Here is a 22,627-nt window from a genome sequence, read left to right as displayed (position 1 = left end):
ATATCCCTTCTAAGAGGAAAAAAAAGAAGTTTTTTTCCAACAATCTCCAATGAAGGGTTCTAAAAGTCGTATTTCTTCTCTTTCCACAGCTATCTTTAAATCTTCCCACATAGTTTAAAGGAAGGTTCACACGTCTGCTGGTGTTTTAATGTATAAACTTGCTATCTGATTATTTTTAAAGCGTAGACTCTTAATTATACCATTCCAAGAAAAACATTACAAAGATAAAGATTAATTGCTTATAACGTTTCTTCATATTCGTTACGCTGTAGATAATTTTTATTTTAAGTAAGTGGAAACAGGTGTGTAACAATTGATTAAATTAAATTAAACAAGCAAGTAGGGAATGAAACGCACATGGCTATTTTCAAGGAGAGATATTGTAAACACCAATTAAGCAGCTGGAAATCAATAACCACACAGAACTATTCCCTCTTCCCAATTTTATGACATGGAGGAAGCTCTGATGTTCTCAATCATTGCGTTGTTATTTATATCTTGATAGAGTATAAATAAAAGTTGCCCATCACTAGGCCAGGCATGACACGGAAGCAGCAGTTGGCTTTTCTCATCTAGGTCCTTTTGTAAAATGTGGAAGCATGATTTAACACCACTTTCACAGTGCTTATGGACTGCCAACAGGGAGAGCAAGTTGTCTGAGTGAATAATTTTCAGAACGAATTAGCAAAAAATAATCCTGCACTTCTGGCTAAAATTAAATATATTTTTACATCGAATAACACTGCAGCACTATGCAAGACTGTTGTAACGTCTGTGTGGATACGAACAAAAAAGGCTCAGGAGAGGGAGGAATAAACTCATGACCTTTCAAACCAAAAGCAGTTTGACTGCTTTTTACTATGACTGCTAGCAGGATTCAGTGCAATTAAGTAAGAAGCTATTTTCCCATCTGTTGTGTGCAGTCCTGTGCATAGCTACGTATATATACAGATCTCCTAGCATCAACATGGGTGCCAGCCCACAGAGCCAACAACAGTCCAAAGATCACACAGGATTCACAGGAGATTCACAGCAGATACCCTGTCTGATAAAGACGACTTCCCAAATTTCTCCATAGGTTAGGAACAGGTTTCAGAAATGCTTCTGTACCCAATAGAGAAATGCCTGTCTGGCTAAGGAGAGGAAATTGGCTCCTCAGAAACTGCAGGCCAGCCCTGCAAAATCTTGCTCTCCCACCACAAGTATGGGAACATCTGTGAAAGGAGAAATAGAAGATGGGCACTCCATTGCTACTCTCCCACTTCACGGAGTCTTTCTTGAGGCTGGAAACTCATGGCGTTTGGTTAAAACGTGCTTCATGTATTTGGTGGATATGAGCTTATGTAACGAAAAAGGTTCGGTTTGTTCTCAAAGCCTGTTTGCTGAAAGATCTGAACAGCCTTTACATCATGTTTTGTGTAAATAATTTCCTCTCTATGCTGAACAAAAAGAAGCCCTCTGTGGTGGACTATTGTAAGAGAAACAGCTTTCACCCGCCTATGCCAATTTCCTGATACTAGCAGTTATTGTTCTGGTGTTTCACCACTGATAACCCACCAAAGAATGAGCATTTAATTAAACTACAGGCAAAGGGCCATTTGATAGTTGGGCACTCCATGAATTGGTCTTTATTAACATAATTGAAATACATAACCTTTGAATACTGAGTACACAAACACCCGCGTATATGAAATCAATCCAGTGTTGTTCTTTTCACATAAAACAAGTGTGTTCTCTTCACTATGATTATTACTTTAAAAAAGACATTCTCCAGTGCTTTATATGCCTAAATGTAGGTGAATATGATTGCCCTCAAAGAAAGAATAATTACCCAGATTGTTCTCATGAGGTCAGAACTCTGCATACGTAATGGAAATCAGCTGATAAAACTGAAAACTTTTTCTGCCTATTGCAGCAGTGCTTCTTATTCTAACAGTAAGGTACAGCATTTGCCTCTCTGAGATAACAGAGTTTCGTCTCCTGAGGTCCAGGCCCCATTGAAGTCACTCTTCTGGTTTCTACATTGTATTGGGAAATTAACTTTATGCCATCTTGGTCCCATTAAGCCAGTGGGAGTTTTTCCTTAGACTACAGTAGAATTAGGATTTTGTGCACTCTGTAATAACTGAACTGGAAATTATAGGAGCACAGTCTTTCTTTTGCCCTGTTAATGAGTTTAGCAACTTGCTTGGAGCAAGCTTCTGTGGATAAGGAATCTGTACAAGTTTTTACACAAATCCTACGTGAAGCAACAAATATGGCTCTAATGAATGAAATGTAATGCACCTATGCTGGGCTCAGTGTTCAGCAGCTTGCTGCCAAACCTTCAGCTGGGTTTATCTCTTTATAAGAATGGATAAAATATTAATGACTAACACACCTTTTTGATATTAGAATTACAAATTTGAAATGGAGGCACTGAAACTAAGGGATGATTTAGACTTGGTTTCAGGGGAAGCAGAGCTGCTTCTACAAATACCATCCAGCGTGAGGATTTGGTTCATTTTCTCCTTTTTTAATGTTTCATCCAGTCTCACTTGTATCATCACTACAATGAAAAAGACCATCCCTGACAGCAGACACCATCCTACTCTGACTAGCAGGCAATATTTTGCTTAGCAACAGAAACCAAGCAAGGACTATTATGACTCCTCCACTTTGTTTTGCTTTGTGGGCTGAACTGAGAATCTGAAAGTTGAGAGACAGGGGATGAAGAAAATGTTGTACACCTCATATGTCTGCTGTCACTAGTCACTATTTGATTGCAGTAGCTGTACCAGAAACATACCCATTATGCTACCAGAAATAGCATTCAACTGCCATGCTACCACTCTGCAACTCCCCTCTAATACTTGCCCTAGATCACTGATTTCTCAGGATCCTCCATGAGCTGCAACATTCCCTTGTTTCCCCTTGTTAGCACTGCTAGCACTCTTCAAGAGCTAGGGCCACAAGAAAGACAGCTGTCAGTCAGATGCAAACAAATCCTGGTGCTTAAAGAGGACAGAGTGCTCCTGCTCTGACACCTTCCCTCAGCAACCCAGTACTGAACTGTTTTGTGGGTTCCTTTAAGTAAAGGAAAACTGCTAAGAACAGAGGCAGTCAAATAAGCTGCCTGTACATTAATTAGATGTGTTTATGTTCATCAATGGTCAACACAGTATGAGGCTCTTTCTTTAATATCTTTTTTAAGCCTACTTAATTGAGAGTAACTGTTTTCTAAAAAAATTCTCAGAACTAAAAATAATATTCAAAACACATAATATATATGGACTATAGATATATATTCCATAGAAATTAAAAAAAAAAAAAGGAAAGAAATACAATTGAAAAAATGAACAAGTTACTTTCTTCAAAAGCATACCATGATGAGAAGAAAAGAGAAATTCTAAGCCATCAGGGCTCAGACTAAGCCAGTCAGATGACCAGGTAAGGACTTACATTAGACACTGTTCAAAGATGACATTCAGAATGAATCAGCAAAGAAAAGACATGTAGGAGACTACTTCACTGGACTATCATCCTCTGTCTTCTGTAGCCAGAGCTGATGTTAGAATATTAGAAGGACAAATGTCCAATGAAGGGCTACAAAGATGGAAGAGGATCTAGAGGGGAAAACAGTGACTGAGGTCCCTTGGTCTTTTCAGGCTGCAGCAGGGGAACCTGAGGGGGAGTCCACACGGCTTCCCAGGGCAGGCTGAAGGAACTCAGGATATTCTATGATTCTATGGTTATGCTTCCCTTGCTACCTAAGGAGTGTTTTGCTTTGTCCCCTCATCACTACTGTCAGGCACTGGGGTGACTGCACTTGCAGTTAGCCAGGCAGCTGGGTTTTAGTGGAGACCATCTGACCCCTCAGGACACTCTTGACACCATCTTGGTGAGGAGACCCCAAACATGGGATGAAAGGGGGCTGAAAGCTGCACAGGCCTCTGTGCCAGTCCAGATATTCTATCCAGAAAGCAAAAAGGCATAAGTGAGCCATTCCCCGAAAAAGGGTCCTCAAGCACCCCCCACTCTTACTGGCACACCAGTCACAGAGCAACTAACGGGGAGGAAATCTGAAGAGCAGCCAAGGTGAATCCACCTCCAGATAAAAAACAACCCATGGAAATGAATCCACGTCCATCAGGGCTGAGGAGACACAACACCATCAAGATGCCTGCTAAAAGACAACACCCAACAATACAGTGCCTTGTGTCATAAGAGACAACCCACAGCCGTAGAGCTGGCAAGGAGTCCCAGGAAATACTGAGGGAAATGCCTTCTGTAAAAGTTAAGAAAATGAAAGAAGAGGAGAGATTTGAGTATTGACTACTGATGCCTACTGGAAGCATGGAATAAAATGAGGACCGGCTTTTCTCTCATTGGTGTTGAGTGGTGGAAGGATCGGAGATACCAGGCTCACACTAGAGCAGCAGAAATGCCACCTCCTTCAGGCTACGGGGCAAGAGTGAAAGTCAGCAAAAGAGAACTCACATCACCCTTGAAATTCAGCAGTTCTTTATTGACTGCATGTCCTCAGGCTGCCTGAGGGTTGTTAGCATCCTTTGTCTCCTCCTCGCTACGGCTAGGCAACAGGCTGCCTCCACTTCCAGGAACCGAGCTGCTGCCAAGAAGAGGACTCTCCTGGTGTAATCCTGCCACTCATCAGTACAAATGGATTTCAAGCACAGGATGAAGAAAGGGAGTCTCCACGGGGCCTTTGGCCCAAGTGCCACTAATTCTCTCTGGCAAGCACAATGCAACAGATGAGCCCTTCCCAGGACAGAGTCCTTCAGTTCTCCAGCTCCTTCCTTCTCCTTCAAAATTGGGGCAACTCTCAGGCTATAGGCCCCAACTCCAAAAACTCTCGTTTTTGGGTTGCCATGGAACTCTGCTGATGTCACTGCCTCGTGTTCCGAGCCCTCCAACTGCCAAACCAACAGCAAGAGGAGAAGAGGCGCCACACAGAAATGGATCCTCCTCCCCTGAAAAAGCAGAAGCTCATGGGGAGGAGGTGGAAAGTGGAGCCCATGGAGGTGGATCCACCTCTAGATGAACAGGAGCCAATGGAGGTGGATCCACCTCTAGAGGAACCGGAGCCCATGGAGGTGGATCCACCTCCACGTGGGCTCAAGAGACAGCGCCGAGGACTGGACACCAAGCGAAAACGGTGAGCAATAGCTTGAAAAGGGGTGCCAAACTGGGTTAAGCAATACATTACTTCATTTTGCATTCTGAAGAAAGCTTAGGCAATTTGTTTCTTCACAGAAAGGGAAATGAAATCCCAACAAACTGACTTGCTAGACTCAGCCAGCACATTGATGGCAGAGGGGAGACTTCAGCTTGCGTTTTTCACTCATCCTCTCTCCCATCAATTACAACAGTTACCCATATCCTCACCCAAATTCTTCCAAGGAATCCCAAATGTCTACTTGCATTAGCACAGCCCCTGCAAAGCACATGGTTTCTACAGCACAAATGGCTCTGCTGTGGATAATGATCATCTCCCTACCAAACAAAAACTGCTGCCATTTCAGTACGTACTAAGGATGCCAACTCCTGGACCTGCTACCACTACACCTGTCTTCAAAAGGAGGTCATGCACTGCTTGTGTCACATCGGCAGCATGCATTAGGTTGTGTTTGCTGTAGCCAACCTCCAGAGCTTCCACAAAGGACACCAGGGCAGAAATGGGGAGCTAAGAAAAGAAGCACACAATTACAAATCAAAGAATCACCTGCAATAGCTAGCATTTGGAGGACAGGCTCCAAAGAGCAGTCTGTACTGATTGCACTTCCCAAATAAATACCATCTGTAAACACCTTCAACAAGTACTCCAGAGACAGAGTGAATCAAGCTCACTTCCTCAAAATGGCTTTCCCACCCCTCATTACATGATGGATGAAGCACACATGCACTTAAACATACGCAAGTCAGTCCACTGTGAAATGCTGCCTGCAAAACACAAGCAGTGCCACAAGGAACAGAGCGTAGCTGCTGTGCTGTTCCTGGACAAATATTTCTGTTCAGGACACACACGTCTGTCTCATCCTCTCACAACAATCTAGTATACATCACTACTTTACTACTCCTATTCTAGAGGTTTGTAAGGAAATGCATCATATAGCAAGTCTGAGATACTCTCTGATGAGGAGTACTGCTTATCATACTTTTGGTTTTTTACTGCCAAAGCCAGACTTCCCACACTATCAGTTTGCCATGCTTGTTTTTGGTTCCCAGAGTACAACTGTATGCACAACATAAAACCACACTTGGGGCATTTCTAGGGAGCACGCTATGTAGGTGGTGGCAGCTGTACATACATGCAACAAGCAGCAGGGATTCTTCAGTGCTTGGCACAACCTGCTGTACCCTAAACCTCTCTAGTTCTGACGTTACAGTTGCACAGCTGTTTCCCTCTGGAGTGTGGGACAATGCAGTTCTAATCTGTTCTCATCTTCAACCATTGCTCAGCAGGCGTGACAAGTCCACAAAGAAGCGCAGGAGTCGAAGAAAGTAGGAGTCCTGCCAGAGTAAGTGTCAGCAGAGAAAGGGAACATGGAATCTTTGGGTTGAGAGGGTTACAGTTAGCTGGAAATCCTATACTAACGCTGCAGGGCGCTCAGTCAAGAGACGGAAGAAGACGAGTTCAATTCCCAACTCATAAAGCTACATTATAACCTATTAAATCTCTTGCAGAAGGTTGAATTCCATCTCAACTCCCATGGATGGCAGCATGAGCTGACAGCACTCACTCTCTCTAATGCACCTCCAGCTCCAAAGAGGAAGCTCCCAAAACACCAGGAAACCTTCTCTCCTACTCCTACGCCCTTCTTGGACTGTTTTCATTTTGTCCCAGTTAGGAAGCTGTAGCATTTCATGACTGCATACCTATAATAGTCATATAATTAGATGTATAATCTACAATAATAGAATTTAGTTTTCTAATTTAAATACATTATATACTTTACATTTAAATTGGTATTTATTATAGAATTAATTAAAAAATAGTAGTTCCTTCTAGTTCCTAGGAAGTTGAAAATAAGGTCTCACTATATTCAATTAGAAATTACTCTTTCTTATAGAAATAGTCTGTTGTGTAGAAATAAAGGTTGCTGTTTCTTTACGTGTCTTTTCATTGCAGTAATGTTGTGCTCTTGCGGCAGATCAAATGAACTGAATTCCAAAATGGCAAAATATTCTTCTCCTGCACTGCACAGTGGCAATAGCCAAGCAGACACTCAGTTTGACTGCAGAATCATTTCCATTGCACCAAGGGAAATATTCTTGACAATCAGGACAGTAGCAGTTTACTCTAAATACCAAGGGAAAAATGTCCCCTTAAGGAAACAAGAGAGTATCACCCTTTGCTCAGAGGCCTGCAGCACCACCAACACTTGGAAAATTAGAGCATTTCTTCATCCTATCAAAGCTGAGCACAGATGTGATGTCCATCTTCATCCATGTCCATCTTCAACCATTTCTCAGCAGGCGTGACAAGTCCACAAAGAAGCCCAGGAATCGAAGAAAGTAGGAGTCCTGCCAGAGTAAGTGTCAGCAGAGAAAGGGAACATGGAATCTTTGGGTGGGGAGAATGGGAAACAACTCAGGGCAATGCTGCATTGACCCAAATGTCACTCTGTTCATAGTTACAAAGGAACTGTTCAAAGTAGAAGATATGGAGAACCTTCTACTCCCCCTTTAATAGCATTTCTATTCTGAAACCTGCAGCAAACCAAGTTGTCATTTTTGGCTTGCATGCTTTAAGATTCCTAAGAATACTGGGAGAATTACAGCACCATTCCCTCTGCATGTCATGAATAAGACTGTGTGGAACTCCACCTGCTTCATGCTGTCCTACTGCAATTAAATGTTCTACCTGAAGGACGTTTGGTCCTGGTTGCTGCAGAAAGATTCTCTTCCCCGTTTAGGGGCAATGACAGTGACTGCCAAGTCTCCACATACACTTTCAAATACTGCTAAAATCATTGCACTCTGAATAGAACAAAGCAGAATAAGAATGAGATACGAGAAAATGCAAGATGGAAGAAGAGACCCATCTTGTAACCACTGACCTTGAAACGACTGATCAGATCATAGCGCGTGAGAAGTTCATAGAAAATGAACTGCAGTGCATGATCTCCACTGGCATCGTTTAGTGCAAATACATCAAAGGACCACTTGTCTACATTCTGCAAGAAGGAATAGAAAAGAATGTTAACCTGATCATCCATTTCACCATCACATTTCAATGTCTATCACTTTACAGCTACACATGGATGATGAGAGGGTACAGATTTCACTGACAACATTCTCCACTTCACTTCACCAGTACGGAGTCTAATTTACTCATCAGTACAGTACGACTCACAGGGAAGAAGTTTCTATTCAAAACTTCAGTTACTTGCTTATTCAAGTCACAGGGATTCACCAATGGAACCAGCAAAGCCTACGGGCAAAAAACACCTTAGCTTGCCTTCATCAAGGAAATATGGTTATGGGCACTTGCATACTGGCCTGTGCTCATATTTTCATCACCTGCTGCACAGTGAACCAGTGAAAAAAAATATCTCAACCTACCTTGCTCGACCCAAACAGATCCCAGTTCCTTCTGACTACTGCAGCTTTAATTGCCCAAAGACAGCATGATTCTCTTTTTAATAGTAGGCGTGTGTTTAATTTTCTTTTCTTTTCTTCTTGAAGACCAGTGAGTTAACTGGGGTTTCTCATAGTAATGCTACGTTACGTGCTAACAATGGTATGAAAAATGACCCTTATAACATACAAGTAAATATCTAACTGCAGTTGAGAGGGTTACAGTTAGCTGGAAATCCTATACTAACGCTGCAGGGGGCTCAGTCAAGAGACGGAAGAAGATGAGTTCAATTCCCAACTCATAAAGCTACATGATAACCTATTAAATCTCTTGCAGAAGGTTGCAACTCCCATGGATGGCAGCATGAGCCGACAGCGCTCACTATCAGTAATGCACCTCCAGCTCCGAAGAGGATGCCCTCTAAACTCCTACGCCCTTCTTGGACTGCTTTCATTTTGTCTCAGTTAGGAAGCTGTAGCATTTCATGATTGCATATCTATAATAGTCATATAATTAGATGTATAATATACAATAATAGGATTTAGTTTTCTAATTTAAATACATTATGTGCTTTACATTTAAATTGGTATTTATTATAGAATTAATTAAAAAATAGTAGTTCCTTCTAGTTCGTATGAAGTTGAAAATAAGGTCTCACTATACTCAAGAAGAAATTACTCTTTCTTATAGAAATAGTCCGTTGTGTAGAAATAAAGGTTGCTGTTTCTTTACGTGTCTTTTCATTGCAGTAATGTTGTGCTCTTGCGGCAGATCAAATGAACTGAGTTCCAAAATGGCAAAATATTCTTCTCCTGCACTGCACAGTGGCAATAGCCAAGCAGACACTCAGTTTGACTGCAGAGTCATTTCCATTGCACCAAGGGAAATAGTCTTGACAATCAGGCAGTTTACTCTAAATACTAAGGGAAAAATGTCCCCTTAAGGAAACAAGAGAGTATCACCCTTTGCTCAGAGGCCTGCAGCACCAGCAACACTTGGAAAATTAGAGCATTTCTTCATCCTATCAAAGCTGAGCACACATGTGATGTCCATGTTGGAGAGAAATCGGAAGGGAAGCAGAACTTTACAGGCACCTCGTGGGGGAGGACAAGAACTGCTGACAGTGAAGAGAGCAGGAGAAGCAAGGGATGGGGAAAGGTCCTGGGCTACACATTTCCAGCTCACTGGCCCTGCAGCCTCCCGTGAAATGTCACAAAGTGCTCTCATGCTATCTATAGGCACTGTGATGCAGCTCCAGTCATAAGGCTACCTTCTATCCATTTTGGTCTGAAATTTGACCTTTGCTCCACTTCTTGGCCAAACCAAGAGTTGGCCCAACTGCAGTTCTTCCGCAATGTTCCCTATATTTGCCTTTCCATCTGCTAACCTTAGAGCCTTGATTGGTTTTATCAGACAGCTGATTTAGGGACAGCTCATTTGCTGTTCAACATGACATCACTGATGGTGCAGCACCAGAAAGATGCACTGCTACTGCAGCGGGTCCAGAGGAGGGCCACCAAGATGATCAGAGGGCTGCAGCACCTCTCCTATGAGGAAAGGGGGAGGGAACTGGGCTTGTTCAGCTTGGAGAAGAGAAGGCTCCGACGAGACCTCATGGTGACCTTCCAGTACTTGAAGGGAGCGTAAAAACAGGAGGGAGGAGAATGGCTGTTTGCAAGGGTGGATGGTGACAGGACAAGGGGGAATGGTTGTCAACGGAGACAGGGGAGGTTTAGGTTGGATATGAGGAGCAAGTTTTTCACCCAGAGGCTGGTGAGGCACTGGCACAGGTTGCCCAAGGAGGCTGTGGATGCCCCATCCCTGCAGGCATTCAAGGCCAGGCTGGATGTGGCTCTGGGCAGCCTGGGCTGCTGGTTCACAACCCTGCACACAGCAGGGGCTTGGAACTAAATGATCCTTGGCGTCCTTTTCTACCATTTTATCATTCTAGGAGTCTACAATTCCTGGCCTCACAAATCTTTGCAGCCAAAGTCAAGTACATGTTTATACTATATACATGTAGTATTATTATATACATTATATACATTATATACACTGCCTGCCTGCAGACACTACATCACTTTGTCAGCAACTACATTTGCTGCATATTAGCTAACCAACAAAACAGTTCCATGACAGCATGGGCGTCAGAAAAGGCTGAAAAAAAGAAATCCTTCCTAAGCAGAAGAAGATCTCGGCACTTTGTCTTGTTAATATCAAGTTCTGCCTCTAGCACCACTGATCAGCAGATCACATCTTACTCGGTACAAGAACACGACTGGTTGTTTTCAGAGCTGTATGAACGTATGGCATGTAAGGCCACCGCTCCATGTCTGACCATCCCTTTTTCACCACGAAGCCTTACATCACCACAGTCACCTCATGCCGAAAGGAAACATGCTACTGCACTACAAAAATCACTATCTGCTATCTATAGAGAGAAAGTGATGCTGTGGAAGCTAGTCAAAATTGCCAAGCATCTCATTCACTGCAACAGTGACAGAGAAAACATGCCTTGCTCTTGTACAACTACCACTCTGCATCCTTTCAGTAAGCTGGAGCATTGCATTCTTTCATTAAAACCCATTTTGTTTTCTCAAGATGATTCCACCACTTTGGGTTGCTCCGTGAAGGCATCCTGGTGATCACTACAGCAAAAGAAAGAACACAGCACTCAAAAACAAAGCACTTGTCACTCAGTGTCACCTCAGTCACTGCCATTCTCACTCTGACTGGGAAGCTGATTATGGAAAGCCAGACCAGCTGAAGAGATACATGCGTACGTTCATAGAATCATAGAATCATAGAATCACCAACGTTGGAAAAAACCTGAAAGATCATCCAGTCCAATCGTTCACCTATTCCCAACAGCTCCCACTAAACCATGTCCCTCAACTCAACATCCAGCCTTTCCTTGAACACCCCCAGGCTCGGTGACTCCACCACCTCCCTGGGCATCCATTCCAGTGCCTGACCACCCTTTCTGAAAAGTAATACTTCCTCATGTCCAGCCTGAATCTCCCCTGCCGTAGCTTGAAACCATTCCCCCTGGTCCTATCACTAATGACACGAGAGAAGAGGCCGACCCCCAGCTCACTACAACCTCCCTTCAGGAAGTTACAGAGAGCAGTGAGGTCTCCCCTGAGCCTCCTCTTCTCCAGGCTGAACATTCCCAGCTCCTTCAGCCTCTCCTCATATGGCCTGTGTTCCAGACCCCTCACCAGCTTCGTTGCCCTCCTTTGAACACGTTCCAGGGCCTCAATATCTTTCTTGCAGTGAGGGGCCCAAAACTGGACACAGTACTCGAGGTGCGGCCTCACGAGTGCTGAATATAGGGGAACAATCACCTCTCTGCTCCTGCTTGCAACTCTGTTTCTGATGCAAGCCAGGGTGCCATTGGCCTTCTTGGCCACCTGGGCACACTGTCGGCTCATGTTCAGCCGAGCATCAATCAATACCCCCAGGTCCATTTCCTCTACGCAGTCCTCCAGCCACACCGCCCCAAGCCTGTAGCGTCGCCTGGGGTTGTTGTGGCCGAAGTGCAGGACCCGGCATTTGGCCTTGTTGAAACTCATCCCATTGGCTCCAGCCCAGCTCTCCAGCCTGTCCAGATCCCTCTGTAGGGCCTCGCTACCCCAGGCAGATCCACACTTCCAGCCAATTTGGTGTCATCTGCGAATTTACTGAGGGTGCACTCGATGCCCTCATCCAGGTCATCAATAAAGATATTGAAGAGGACAGGCCCCAGCACCGACCCCTGCGGAACACCACTCACGACCGGTCGCCAGCTGGATTTGACTCCATTCACCACCACTCTCTGTGCCCGGCCCTCCAGCCAGCTCCTTACCCAGCCAAGAGTGTACCCATCCAAGCCTCTGGCTGCCAGCTTCTGCAGGAGAATGCTGTGGGAGACAGTGTCAAAGGCTTTGCTGAAGTCTAGGCAGACCACATCAACAGCCTTTCCTTCATCCACCAGTTGGGTCACTAGATCATAGAAGGAGATCAGGTTGGTCAAACAGGACCTGCCCTTCACAAACCCATGCTGGCTAGGCCTGATCCCCCGCTCATCCCACACATGCCGCATGATCTCCCTCAAGACAGTCTGCTCCATACCCTTCCCTGGCACCGAGGTCAGGCTGACAGGCCTGTAGTTCCCCGGATCCTCCTTACGACCTTTCTTGTAAATGGGAGTCACACTGGCAAGCCTCCAGTCATCTGGGACCTCACCAGTCAACAAGGAGCGCTGACAGATGATGGAAAACGGCTCGGCTCTCACCTCCGCCAGCTCCCTCAGCACTCTCGGGTGGATCTCATCTGGCCCCATCGACTTGTGGCAGTCCAGCTGGAGCAGTAGGTCTCTGACTGTTTCTTTCAGAATCACAGGGGGGTTAGTGTGCTCCCCAGCCGAGATTACCAGGTCAGAGAGAGGAGTGTCCTGAGGATAACTGGTCTGACTTTTAAAGACAGACGTAAAGAAGGCATTCAGAACCTCTGCCTTTTCCTTATCCTCAGTGGTCACATTCCCAGCCTCATCCAGCAAAGAGTGGATATTCTCCTTTGTCCTCCTCTTACTGTTAATGTATTTATAAAAGAGTTTCTTATTCCTTTTCACCCCAGTGGCTAGGTTAAATTCAAGCTGGGCTTTTGCCTTTCTGATTTCACCTCTACACATCCTAACAACTTCCTTATATTCATTCTCAGTGGCCTGTCCCTCTTTCCACAGGCGGTAGATTCTCTCTTTCTCCGGGAGCCTCAGGAATAGCTCCCTATTCATCCACGCTGGTCTTCTTCCCCGCCAGCTCATTTTGCAGCTCAGGGGGACTGCCTGCTCCTGCGCCCTTAAGACTTCCTTCTTGAAGAGCAACCAGCTCTCTTGGACCCATTTACTCGCTAACACTGAATGCCAGGGGACTCCCCCTATTAGTCCCTTGAACAATTCAAAGTCCGCCCCCCTGAAGTCCAAGGTAGCAATTTTACTATTCCCCTTCCAGGCTCCACCATGAATCACGAAGTCTATCATTTCATGGTCACTCTGTCCAAGACAGCCTCCAACCTCTACATCTCCCACCAAACCTTCCCTGTTTGTCAACAGCAGGTCTAGTGGGGCAGTTCCTCTCGTGGGCTCTCTGACCAGCTGTATCAGGAAGTTGTCCTCTACGCATTCCAGAAACCTCCTAGACTGCTTCCTCGGTGCTGTGCTGTACTCCCAGCATAAGTCAGGGAAGTTAAAGTCCCCCATGAGGACAAGGGCAGGAGACTGTGCAGCTCGTGCCAGCTGCTTATAGAATACCTCGTCTGTCTCTTCATCCTGATTTGGAGGTCTATAACAGACGCCCACCAGGGTGCCTGTCTTGTCAGCCCTTCCTCTGATCTTTACCCATAGGGATTCAACATTATCCTCCCCACTCATAATATCAGTAGCGTAGAAGCATTCCCTGACGTACAGAGCCACACCGCCACCCCGCCTTCCTTGCCTATCTTTCCTGAAGAGTTTGTAGCCATCCATTGCAGCGCTCCAATCCGTGGGAGCAATCCCACCACGTTTCCGTTATGGCAACTAGGTCATAGTTTGCCTGCTGCACAACGGCTTCCAACTCTCCTTGTTTGTTGCCCATGCTGCATGCATTAGTGTAGACGCACCTCAGCTGAACCCCTCGCCTCTCACCTAATCCCAATACCACTTCCCCAGGCTGCTCTTCAGCAGGCCTGGCTTTATCCCCTTCCCCCTAGCTATCTAGTTTAAAGCTCTCTCTACAAGTCCCACCATCCTTATCCCGCCATTCCTACATCATCTGGTAGGATCTACTCCAAGCTGCCACACAGCTCTAACTTTGTGTTTTCTTCTCTCTTTGCTTGCCTGTACTGAACTCAAACCAACAAGAAAGGTACCCGTTCCCATTAAGAAGATGGGATGGAGACATTGAAGACAAAGTCTCCTTCCAAAGACCACTTCTTCTAAACAACTCTTTCCTGTTTAAGCCACAGCCATTACCTACCACAAGAACATCCAGACACAGACTTGTTCTCACAACAGTTTTGGAAAAAACAAATAAAGACACCCTGGAATGGCCAAGATGGGATTAGCTCACCTGGAGCAAAATTAGTCAGTGCCTTTGCTGATATTCAGGGCTCCTACTTCCTCTAGCCCACTCCATACTGCTTATCACCTTTAGGATCTTACAAATACAGAAAGGGAAGAAGGATGCCCTGAGGCTTATGCCAGCTCAGCACAGCTGATAAGTATTGCAGTGCTCTGTCACTGCTGAGGATGTACCAGAACAGGCATGTTCTCCCACAGTCTGGCCACAGGCTGTTGTTCTAAGAGAAGAAAGACACGAAATCCCATCTGCAGGATTACACGTGGAAATCTGGGGCTGGAAAAAGGGGGGAATGAATGCTTCCATTCTGTAAATGAAGGTCATGTTGGATCCTTCTTGTTGCACTCAGTGGCCTTTCTGCAAATCCTCCCGATCTTCTGATAAATAAACTGTGCTGTCCAAAAATGAAAAGGATTCAGTACCCTGAGTATCTTTCCTGTGTAGACGAGAGTAGAAGGACTGCTTCCCAATCTTTACATGTGTAATGCCCCTGTATACATTCCTTGTGATGATGCATTCTTTCCACCACTGCATGCCATGCTTGAACCACAAGTCAATTGTCTCCTGCACAAATACGACACCTCAGCAAAGCTGCTGCGCAGAGAACTGGTGGCAAACCTGTGTTTGTGGTACTGACACAGGTATCCTGCCTCAATTGAGAAGCTTGCCATTTCCCCAGGAATGAAATCTGCTTCTTTCAGCCTACTTGTGATCTCTCACTTTTCAAATGAAATCTCAAAACTCTCAGAATATTACTCCACAGCTGACTGTCACCTTCAACAGTGATAGAAAATCCCTGCTCGCACACTCACTGATACATTTCCTGCTCCATTTCTCTGCACCCACATTTCCATTCTTCCCTCTGCAAACTCATGATTCATTGCAGCATGTTACTAACTCGACACCTTCGGAGCTGAACCTGAGAACAGAGCTGGAAACTTCAAGGATATGACCATTTCCAAGTTCTGAACTCTATTTTTTCATTTACTCAAAGAATATTCCCACAGGCCAGGAAATTTGGAACACACCTGAGCCTGACTAAACAGGCTCACAAAGAAGAAAAGGCAAAGTTCCAACACTCCCTTCCCCACGGAAAACATCACAGTGTTACCCGGATGCTTTGGACAAGCATCCCAGCCTTCTCCCACCATCACCTTCTCTTTGGGATTACCTTGAGCGCTCCTAGCCTACGGGGCAAGAGGGAAGGTCAGCAAAAGAGAACTCACATCACCCTGCAAATTCAGCAGCTCTTTAGTGACTGCATGTCCCTACGCTGCCTGAGGAGTGTCTGTCCCCTCTCCACTACTCTGCGGCAACAGGACTGTTGGCCTCCAGTTGCAGGAACCCAGCTGCTGCCAGGAAGAGCACTCTCTACCTCCCACTCATCAGTACAACTATATTGGAGGCACGGGATGAAGAAAGGGTTGGAGTCTCCACGGGGCCTCTGGCCCAAGTGCCACTAATTCTCTCTGGCAAGCACAATGCAACAGATGAGCCCTTCCCAGGACAGAGTCCATCAGTTCTCCAGCTCCTTCCTTCTCCTTCAAAACTGGGGCAACTCTCAGGCCATAGGCCCCAACTCCAAAAGCTCTCGTTTTTGGGTTGCCATGGAACTCTGCTGATGTCACTGCCCCGTGTTCCGAGCCCTCCAACTGCCAAACCAACAGCAAGAGGACAAGAGGCACCTCACAGAAATGGATCCTCCTCCCATGAAAAAAAGGAAGCTCGTGGGGAGGAGGTGGAAAGTGGAGCCGATGGAGGTGGATCCATCTCCAGAGGCAGAGGAGCCCATGGAGGTGGATCCACCTCTAGACGAACCAGAGCCCATGGAGGTGGATCCACCTCCAGAGGAGCAGCAGCCCATGGAGGTGGATCCACCTCCACATGGGCTCAAGAGACAGCGCCCAAGAATGGACACCAAGCGAAAACGGTGAGCAATAGCTTGAAAAGGGGTGCCAAACTGGGTTAAGCAATACATTACTTCATTTTGTATTCTGAAGAAAGCTTAGGCAATTTGCTTCTTCACAGAAAGGGAAATGAAATCCCAACAAACTGACTTGCTAGACTCAGCCAGCACATTGATGGCAGAGGGGAGAATTCAGCTTGCGTTTTTCACTCATCCTCTCTCCCATCAATTACAACAGTTACCCATATCCTCACCCAAATTCTTCCAAGGAATCCCAAATGTCTACTTGCAATAGCACAGCCCCTGCAAAGCACATGGTTTCTACAGCACAAATGGCTCTGCTGTGGATAATGATCATCTCCTGACAAAACAAAAACTGCTGCCATTTCAGTACGTACTAAGGATGCCAACTCCTGGACCTGCTACCACTACACCTGTCTTCAAAAGGAGGTCATGCACTGTTTGTGTCACATCGGCAGCATGCATAAGGTTGTGTTTGCTGTAGCCAACCTCCAGAGCTTCCACAAAGGACACCAGGGCAGAAATGGGGAGCTAAGAAAAGAAGCACACAATTACAAATCAAAGAATCACCTGCAATAGCTAGCATTTGGAGGACAGGCTCCAAAGAGCAGTCTGTACTGATTGCACTTCCCAAATAAATACCATCTGTAAACACCTTCAACAAGTACTCCAGAGACAGAGTGAATCAAGCTCACTTCCTCAAAATGGCTTTCCCATCCCTCATTACATGACGGATGAAGCACACATGCACTTAAACATACGCAAGTCAGTCCACTGTGAAATGCTGCCTGCAAAACACAAGCAGTGCCACAAGGAACAGAGCGTAGCTGCTGTGCTGTTCCTGGAGGAATATTTCTATTCAGGACACACACGTCTGTCTCATCCTCTCACAACAATCTAGTATACATCACTACTTTACTACTCCTATTCTAGAGGTTTGTAAGGAAATGCATCATATAGCAAGTCTGAGATACTCTCTGATGAGGAGTACTGTTTATCATACTTTTGGATTTTTACAGCCAAAGCCAGACTTCCCACACTATCAGTTTGCCATGCTTGTTTTTGGCTCCCAGAGTACAACTGTATGCACAACATTAAACCACACTTGGGGCATTTCTAGGGAGCACGCTATGTAGGTGGTGGCAGCTGTACATACATGCAACAAGCAGCAGGGATTCTTCAGTGCTTGGCACAACCTGCTGTACCCTAAACCTCTCTAGTTCTGTCGTTACAGTTGCACAGCTGTTTCCCTCTGGAGTGTGGGACAATGCAGTTCTAATCTGTTCTCATCTTCAACCGTTTCTCAGCAGGCGTGACAAGTCCACAAAGAAGCGCAGGAGTCGAAGAAAGTAGGAGTCCTGCCAGAGTAAGTGTCAGCAGAGAAAGGGAACATGGAATATTTGGGTGGGGAGAATGGGAAACATCTCAGGGCAATGCTGCATTGACCCAAATGTCACTCTTTTCAAAGTTACAAAGGAACTGTTCAAAGTAGAAGATATGGAGCACCTTCTACTCCCCCTTAAATAGCATTTCTATTCTGAAACCTGTAGCAAACCAAGTTGTCATTTTTGGCTTGCATGCTTTAAGATGCCTAAGAATGCTGGGAGAATTACAGCACCATTCCCTCTGCATGTCATGAATAAGACTGTGTGGAACTCCACCTGCTTCATGCTGTCCTATTGCAATTAAATGTTCTACCTGAAGGACGTTTGGTCCTGGTTGCTGCAGAAAGATTCTCTTCCCCGTTTAGGGGCAATGACAGTGACTGCCAAGTCTCCACATACACTTTCAAATACTGCTAAAATCATTGCACTCTGAATAGAACAAAGCAGAATAAGAATGAGATACGAGAAAATGCAAGATGGAAGCAGAGACCCATCTTGTAACCACTGACCTTGAAACGACTGATCAGATCATAGCACGTGAGAAGTTCATAGAAAATGAACTGCAGTGCATGATCTCCACTGGCATCGTTTAGTGCAAATACATCAAAGGACCACTTGTCTACATTCTGCAAGAAGGAATAGAAAAGAATGTTAACCTGATCATCCATTTCACCATCACATTTCAATGTCTATCACTTTACAGCTACACATGGATGATGAGAGGGTACAGATTTCACTGACAACATTCTCCACTTCACTTCACCAGCACGGAGTCTAATTTACTCATCAGTACAGTACGACTCACAGGGAAGAAGTTTCTATTCAAAACTTCAGTTACTTGCTTATTCGAGTCACAGGGATTCACCAATTGAACCAGCAAAGCCTACGGGCAAAAAACACCTTAGCTTGCCTTCATCAAGGAAATATGGTTATGGGCACTTGCATACTGGCCTGTGCTCATATTTTCATCACCTGCTGCACAGTGAACCAGTGAAAAAAAAATCTCAACCTACCTTCCTCCACCCAAACAGATCCCAGTTCCTTCTGACTACTGCAGCTTTAATTGCCCAAAGACAGCATGATTCTCTTTTTAATAGTAGGCGTGTGTTTAATTTTCTTTTCTTTTCTTCTTGAAGACCAGTGAGTTAACTGGGGTTTCTCATAGTAATGCTACGTTACGTGCTAACAATGGTATGAAAAATGACCCTTATAACATACAAGTAAATATCTAACTGCAGTTGAGAGGGTTCCAGTTAGCTGGAAATCCTATACTAACGCTGCAGGGGGCTCAGTCAGGAGACGGAAGAAGACGAGTTCAATTCCCAACTCATAAAGCTACATGATAACCTATTAAATCTCTTGCAGAAGGTTGCAACTCCCATGGATGGCAGCATGAGCCGACAGCGCTCACATCCAGTGCACATCCAGCTTTGAAGAGGAAGCTCTCGAAACTCCTACACCCTTCTTGGACTGTTTTGATTTTGTTTCAGTTAGGAAGCAGTAGCATTTCATGGTTGCATATCTATAATAGTCATATAATTAGATGTATAATCTACAATAATATAATTTAGTTTAATAATTTAAATACATTATAGACTTTACATTTAAATTGGTATTTATTATAGAATTAATTAAAAAATAGTAGTTCCTTCTAGTTCCTAGGAAGTTGAAAATAAGGTCTCACTATATTCAATTAGAAATTACTCTTTCTTATAGAAATAGTCTGTTGTGTAGAAATAAAGGTTGCTGTTTCTTTACGTGTCTTTTCATTGCAGTAATGTTGTGCTCTTGCGGCAGATCAAATGAACTGAATGCCAAAATGGCAAAATATTCTTCTCCTGCACTGCACAGTGGCAATAGCCAAGCAGACACTCAGTTTGACTGCAGAGTCATTTCCATTGCACCAAGGGAAATATTCTTGACAATCAGGACAGTAGCAGTTTACTCTAAATACCAAGGGAAAAATGTCCCCTTAAGGAAACAAGAAAGTATCACCCTTTGCTCAGAGGCCTGCAGCACCAGCAACACTTGGAAAATTAGAGCATTTCTTCATCCTATCAAAGCTGAGCACAGATGTGATGTCCATGTTGGAGAGAAATCGGAAGGGAAGCAGAACTTCACAGGCAGCTCGTGGGGGAGGACAAGAACTGCTGTCAGTGAAGAGAGCAGGAGAAGCAAGGGATGGGGAAAGGTCCTGGGCTACACATTTCCAGCTCACTGGCCCTGCAGCCTCCCATGAAATGTCACAAAGTGCTCTCATGCTATCTATAGGCACTGTGATGGAGCTACAGTCATAAGGCCACCTTCTATCCATTTTGGTCTGAAATTTGACCTTTGCTCCACTTCTTGGCCGAACCAAGAGTTGGCCCAACTGCAGTTCTTCCGCAATGTTCCCTATATTTGCCTTTCCCTCTGCTAACCTTAGAGCCTTGATTGGTTTTATCAGACAGCTGATTTAGGGACAGCTCATTTGCTGTTCAACATGACATCACTGATGGTGCAGCACCAGAAAGATGCACTGCTACTGGAGCGGGTCCAGAGGAGCGACACCAAGATGATCAGAGGGCTGCAGCACCTCTGCTATGAGGAAAGGCTGAGGGAACTGGGCTTGTTCAGCTTGGAGAAGAGAAGGCTCCGACGAGACCTCATGGTGACCTTCCAGTACTTGAAGGGAGCGTAGAAACAGGAGGGAGAACGGCTGTTTGCAAGGGTGGATGGTGACAAGACAAGGGGGAATGGTTGTCAACTGAGACAGGGGAGGTTTAGGTTGGATATGAGGAGCAAGTTTTTCACCCAGAGGCCGGTGAGGCACTGGCACAGGTTGCCCAAGGAGGCTGTGGATGCCCCATCCCTGCAGGCATTCAACGCCAGGCTGGATGTGGCTCTGGGCAGCCTGGGCTTCCTGTTCGCAACCCTGCACACAGCAGGGGCTTGGAACTAAATGATCCTTGGCGTCCTTTTCTACCATTTTATCATTCTAGGAGTCTACAATTCCTGGCCTCACAAACCTTTGCAGCCAAAGTCAAGTACATGTTTATACTATATACATATAGTATTACTGTATACCTTATATACATTATATACACTGCCTGCCTGCAGACACTACATCACTTTGTCAGCAACTACATTTGCTGCATATTAGCTAACCAACAAAACAGTTCCATGACAGCATGGGCATCAGAAAAGGCTGAAAAAAAGAAATCCTTCCTAAGCAGAAGAAGATCTCGGCACTTTGTCTTGTTAATATCAAGTTCTGCCTCTAGCACCACTGATCAGCAGATCACATCTTACTCGGTACAAGAACACGACTGGTTGTTTTCAGAGCTGTATGAACGGCATGTAGGGCCACCGCTCCATGTCTGACCATCCCTTTCTCACCAGGAAGCCTTACATCACCACAGTCACCTCATGCCGAAAGGAAACATGCTACTGCACTACAAAAATCACTATCTGCTATCTATAGAGAGAAAGTGATGCTGTGGAAGCTAGTCAAAATTGCCAAGCATCTCATTCACTGCAACAGTGACAGAGAAAACATGCCTTGCTCTTGTACAACTACCACTCTACTTGCATCCTTTCAATAAGCTGCAGCATTGCATTCTTTCATTAAAACCCATTTTGTTTTCTCAAGATGATTCCACCACTTTGGGTTGCTCTGTGAAGGCATCCTGGTGATCACTAGAGCAAAAGAAAGAACACAGCACTCAAAAACAAAGCACTTGTCACTCAGTGTCACCTCAGTCACTGCCATTCTCACTCTGATTGGGAAGCTGATTATGGAAAGCCAGACCAGCTGAAGAGATACGTGCGTACATTCCTACATCATCTTGTAGGATTTACTCCAAGCTGCCACACAGCTCTAACTTTGCATTTTCTTCTCTCTTTGCTTGCCTGTACTGAACTCAAACCAACAAGAAAGGTACCCGTTCCCATTAAGAAGATGGGATGGAGACATTGAAGACAAAGTCTCCTTCCAAAGACCACTTCTTCTAAACAACTCTTTCCTATTTAAGCCACAGCCATTACCTACCACAAGAACATCCAGACACAGACTTGTTCTCAAAACAGTTTTGGAAAAAACAAAAAAAAGACATCCTGGAATGGCCAAGATGGGATTAGCTCACCTGGAGCAAAATTAGTCAGTGCCTTCACTGATATTCAGGGCTCCTACTTCCTCTAGCCCACTCCATACTGCTTATCACCTTTAGGATCTTACAAATACAGAAAGGGAAGAAGGATGCCCTGAGGCTTATGCCAGCTCAGCACAGCTGGTAAGTATTGCAGTGCTCTGTCACTGCTGAGGATGTACCAGAACAGGCATGTTCTCCCACAGTCTGGCCACAGGCTGTTGTTCTAACAGAAGAAAGACACGAGATCCCATCTGCACGATTACACGTGTACAGCTGGGGCTGGAAAAAGGGGGGAATGAATGCTTCCATTCTGTAAATGAAGGTCATGTTGGATCCTTCTTGTTGCACTCAGTGGCCTTTCTGCAAATCCTCCCGATCTTCTGATAAATAAACTGTGCTGTCCAAAAATGAAAAGGATTCAGTGCCCTGAGTATCTTTCCTGTGTAGATGAGAGTAGAAGGACTGCTTCCCAATCTTTACATGTGTAATGCCCCTGTATACATTCC

At 45.0% G+C, this 22,627-nt stretch overlaps 1 protein-coding gene across 1 annotated transcript in view; it reads right to left on the bottom strand.

The window, feature by feature from the left end:
• Positions 1-259: 259 nt before the first annotated feature.
• The window catches only part of LOC125696471 (uncharacterized), a 57,489-nt gene continuing 35,121 nt past the window's right edge, over positions 260-22,627 (bottom strand). Inside the window, exons 4-6 of the mRNA XM_048952196.1 lie at positions 18,501-18,617; positions 8,061-8,177; positions 260-5,683 (exon numbers count right to left, since the gene is read on the bottom strand). Of these exons, the coding sequence (XP_048808153.1) occupies positions 5,519-5,683; positions 8,061-8,177; positions 18,501-18,617 (399 nt within the window). The 3' untranslated portion in view covers positions 260-5,518. The remainder of the gene's footprint in view (positions 5,684-8,060; positions 8,178-18,500; positions 18,618-22,627) is intronic.

Source organism: Lagopus muta, chromosome 7, assembly GCF_023343835.1.
Source record: "Lagopus muta isolate bLagMut1 chromosome 7, bLagMut1 primary, whole genome shotgun sequence".
Taxonomy (NCBI): Eukaryota; Metazoa; Chordata; class Aves; order Galliformes; family Phasianidae; genus Lagopus; species Lagopus muta.
Note: the sequence above shows the minus strand (reverse complement) of the source record. Positions and strands in the feature narration are given on the sequence as shown.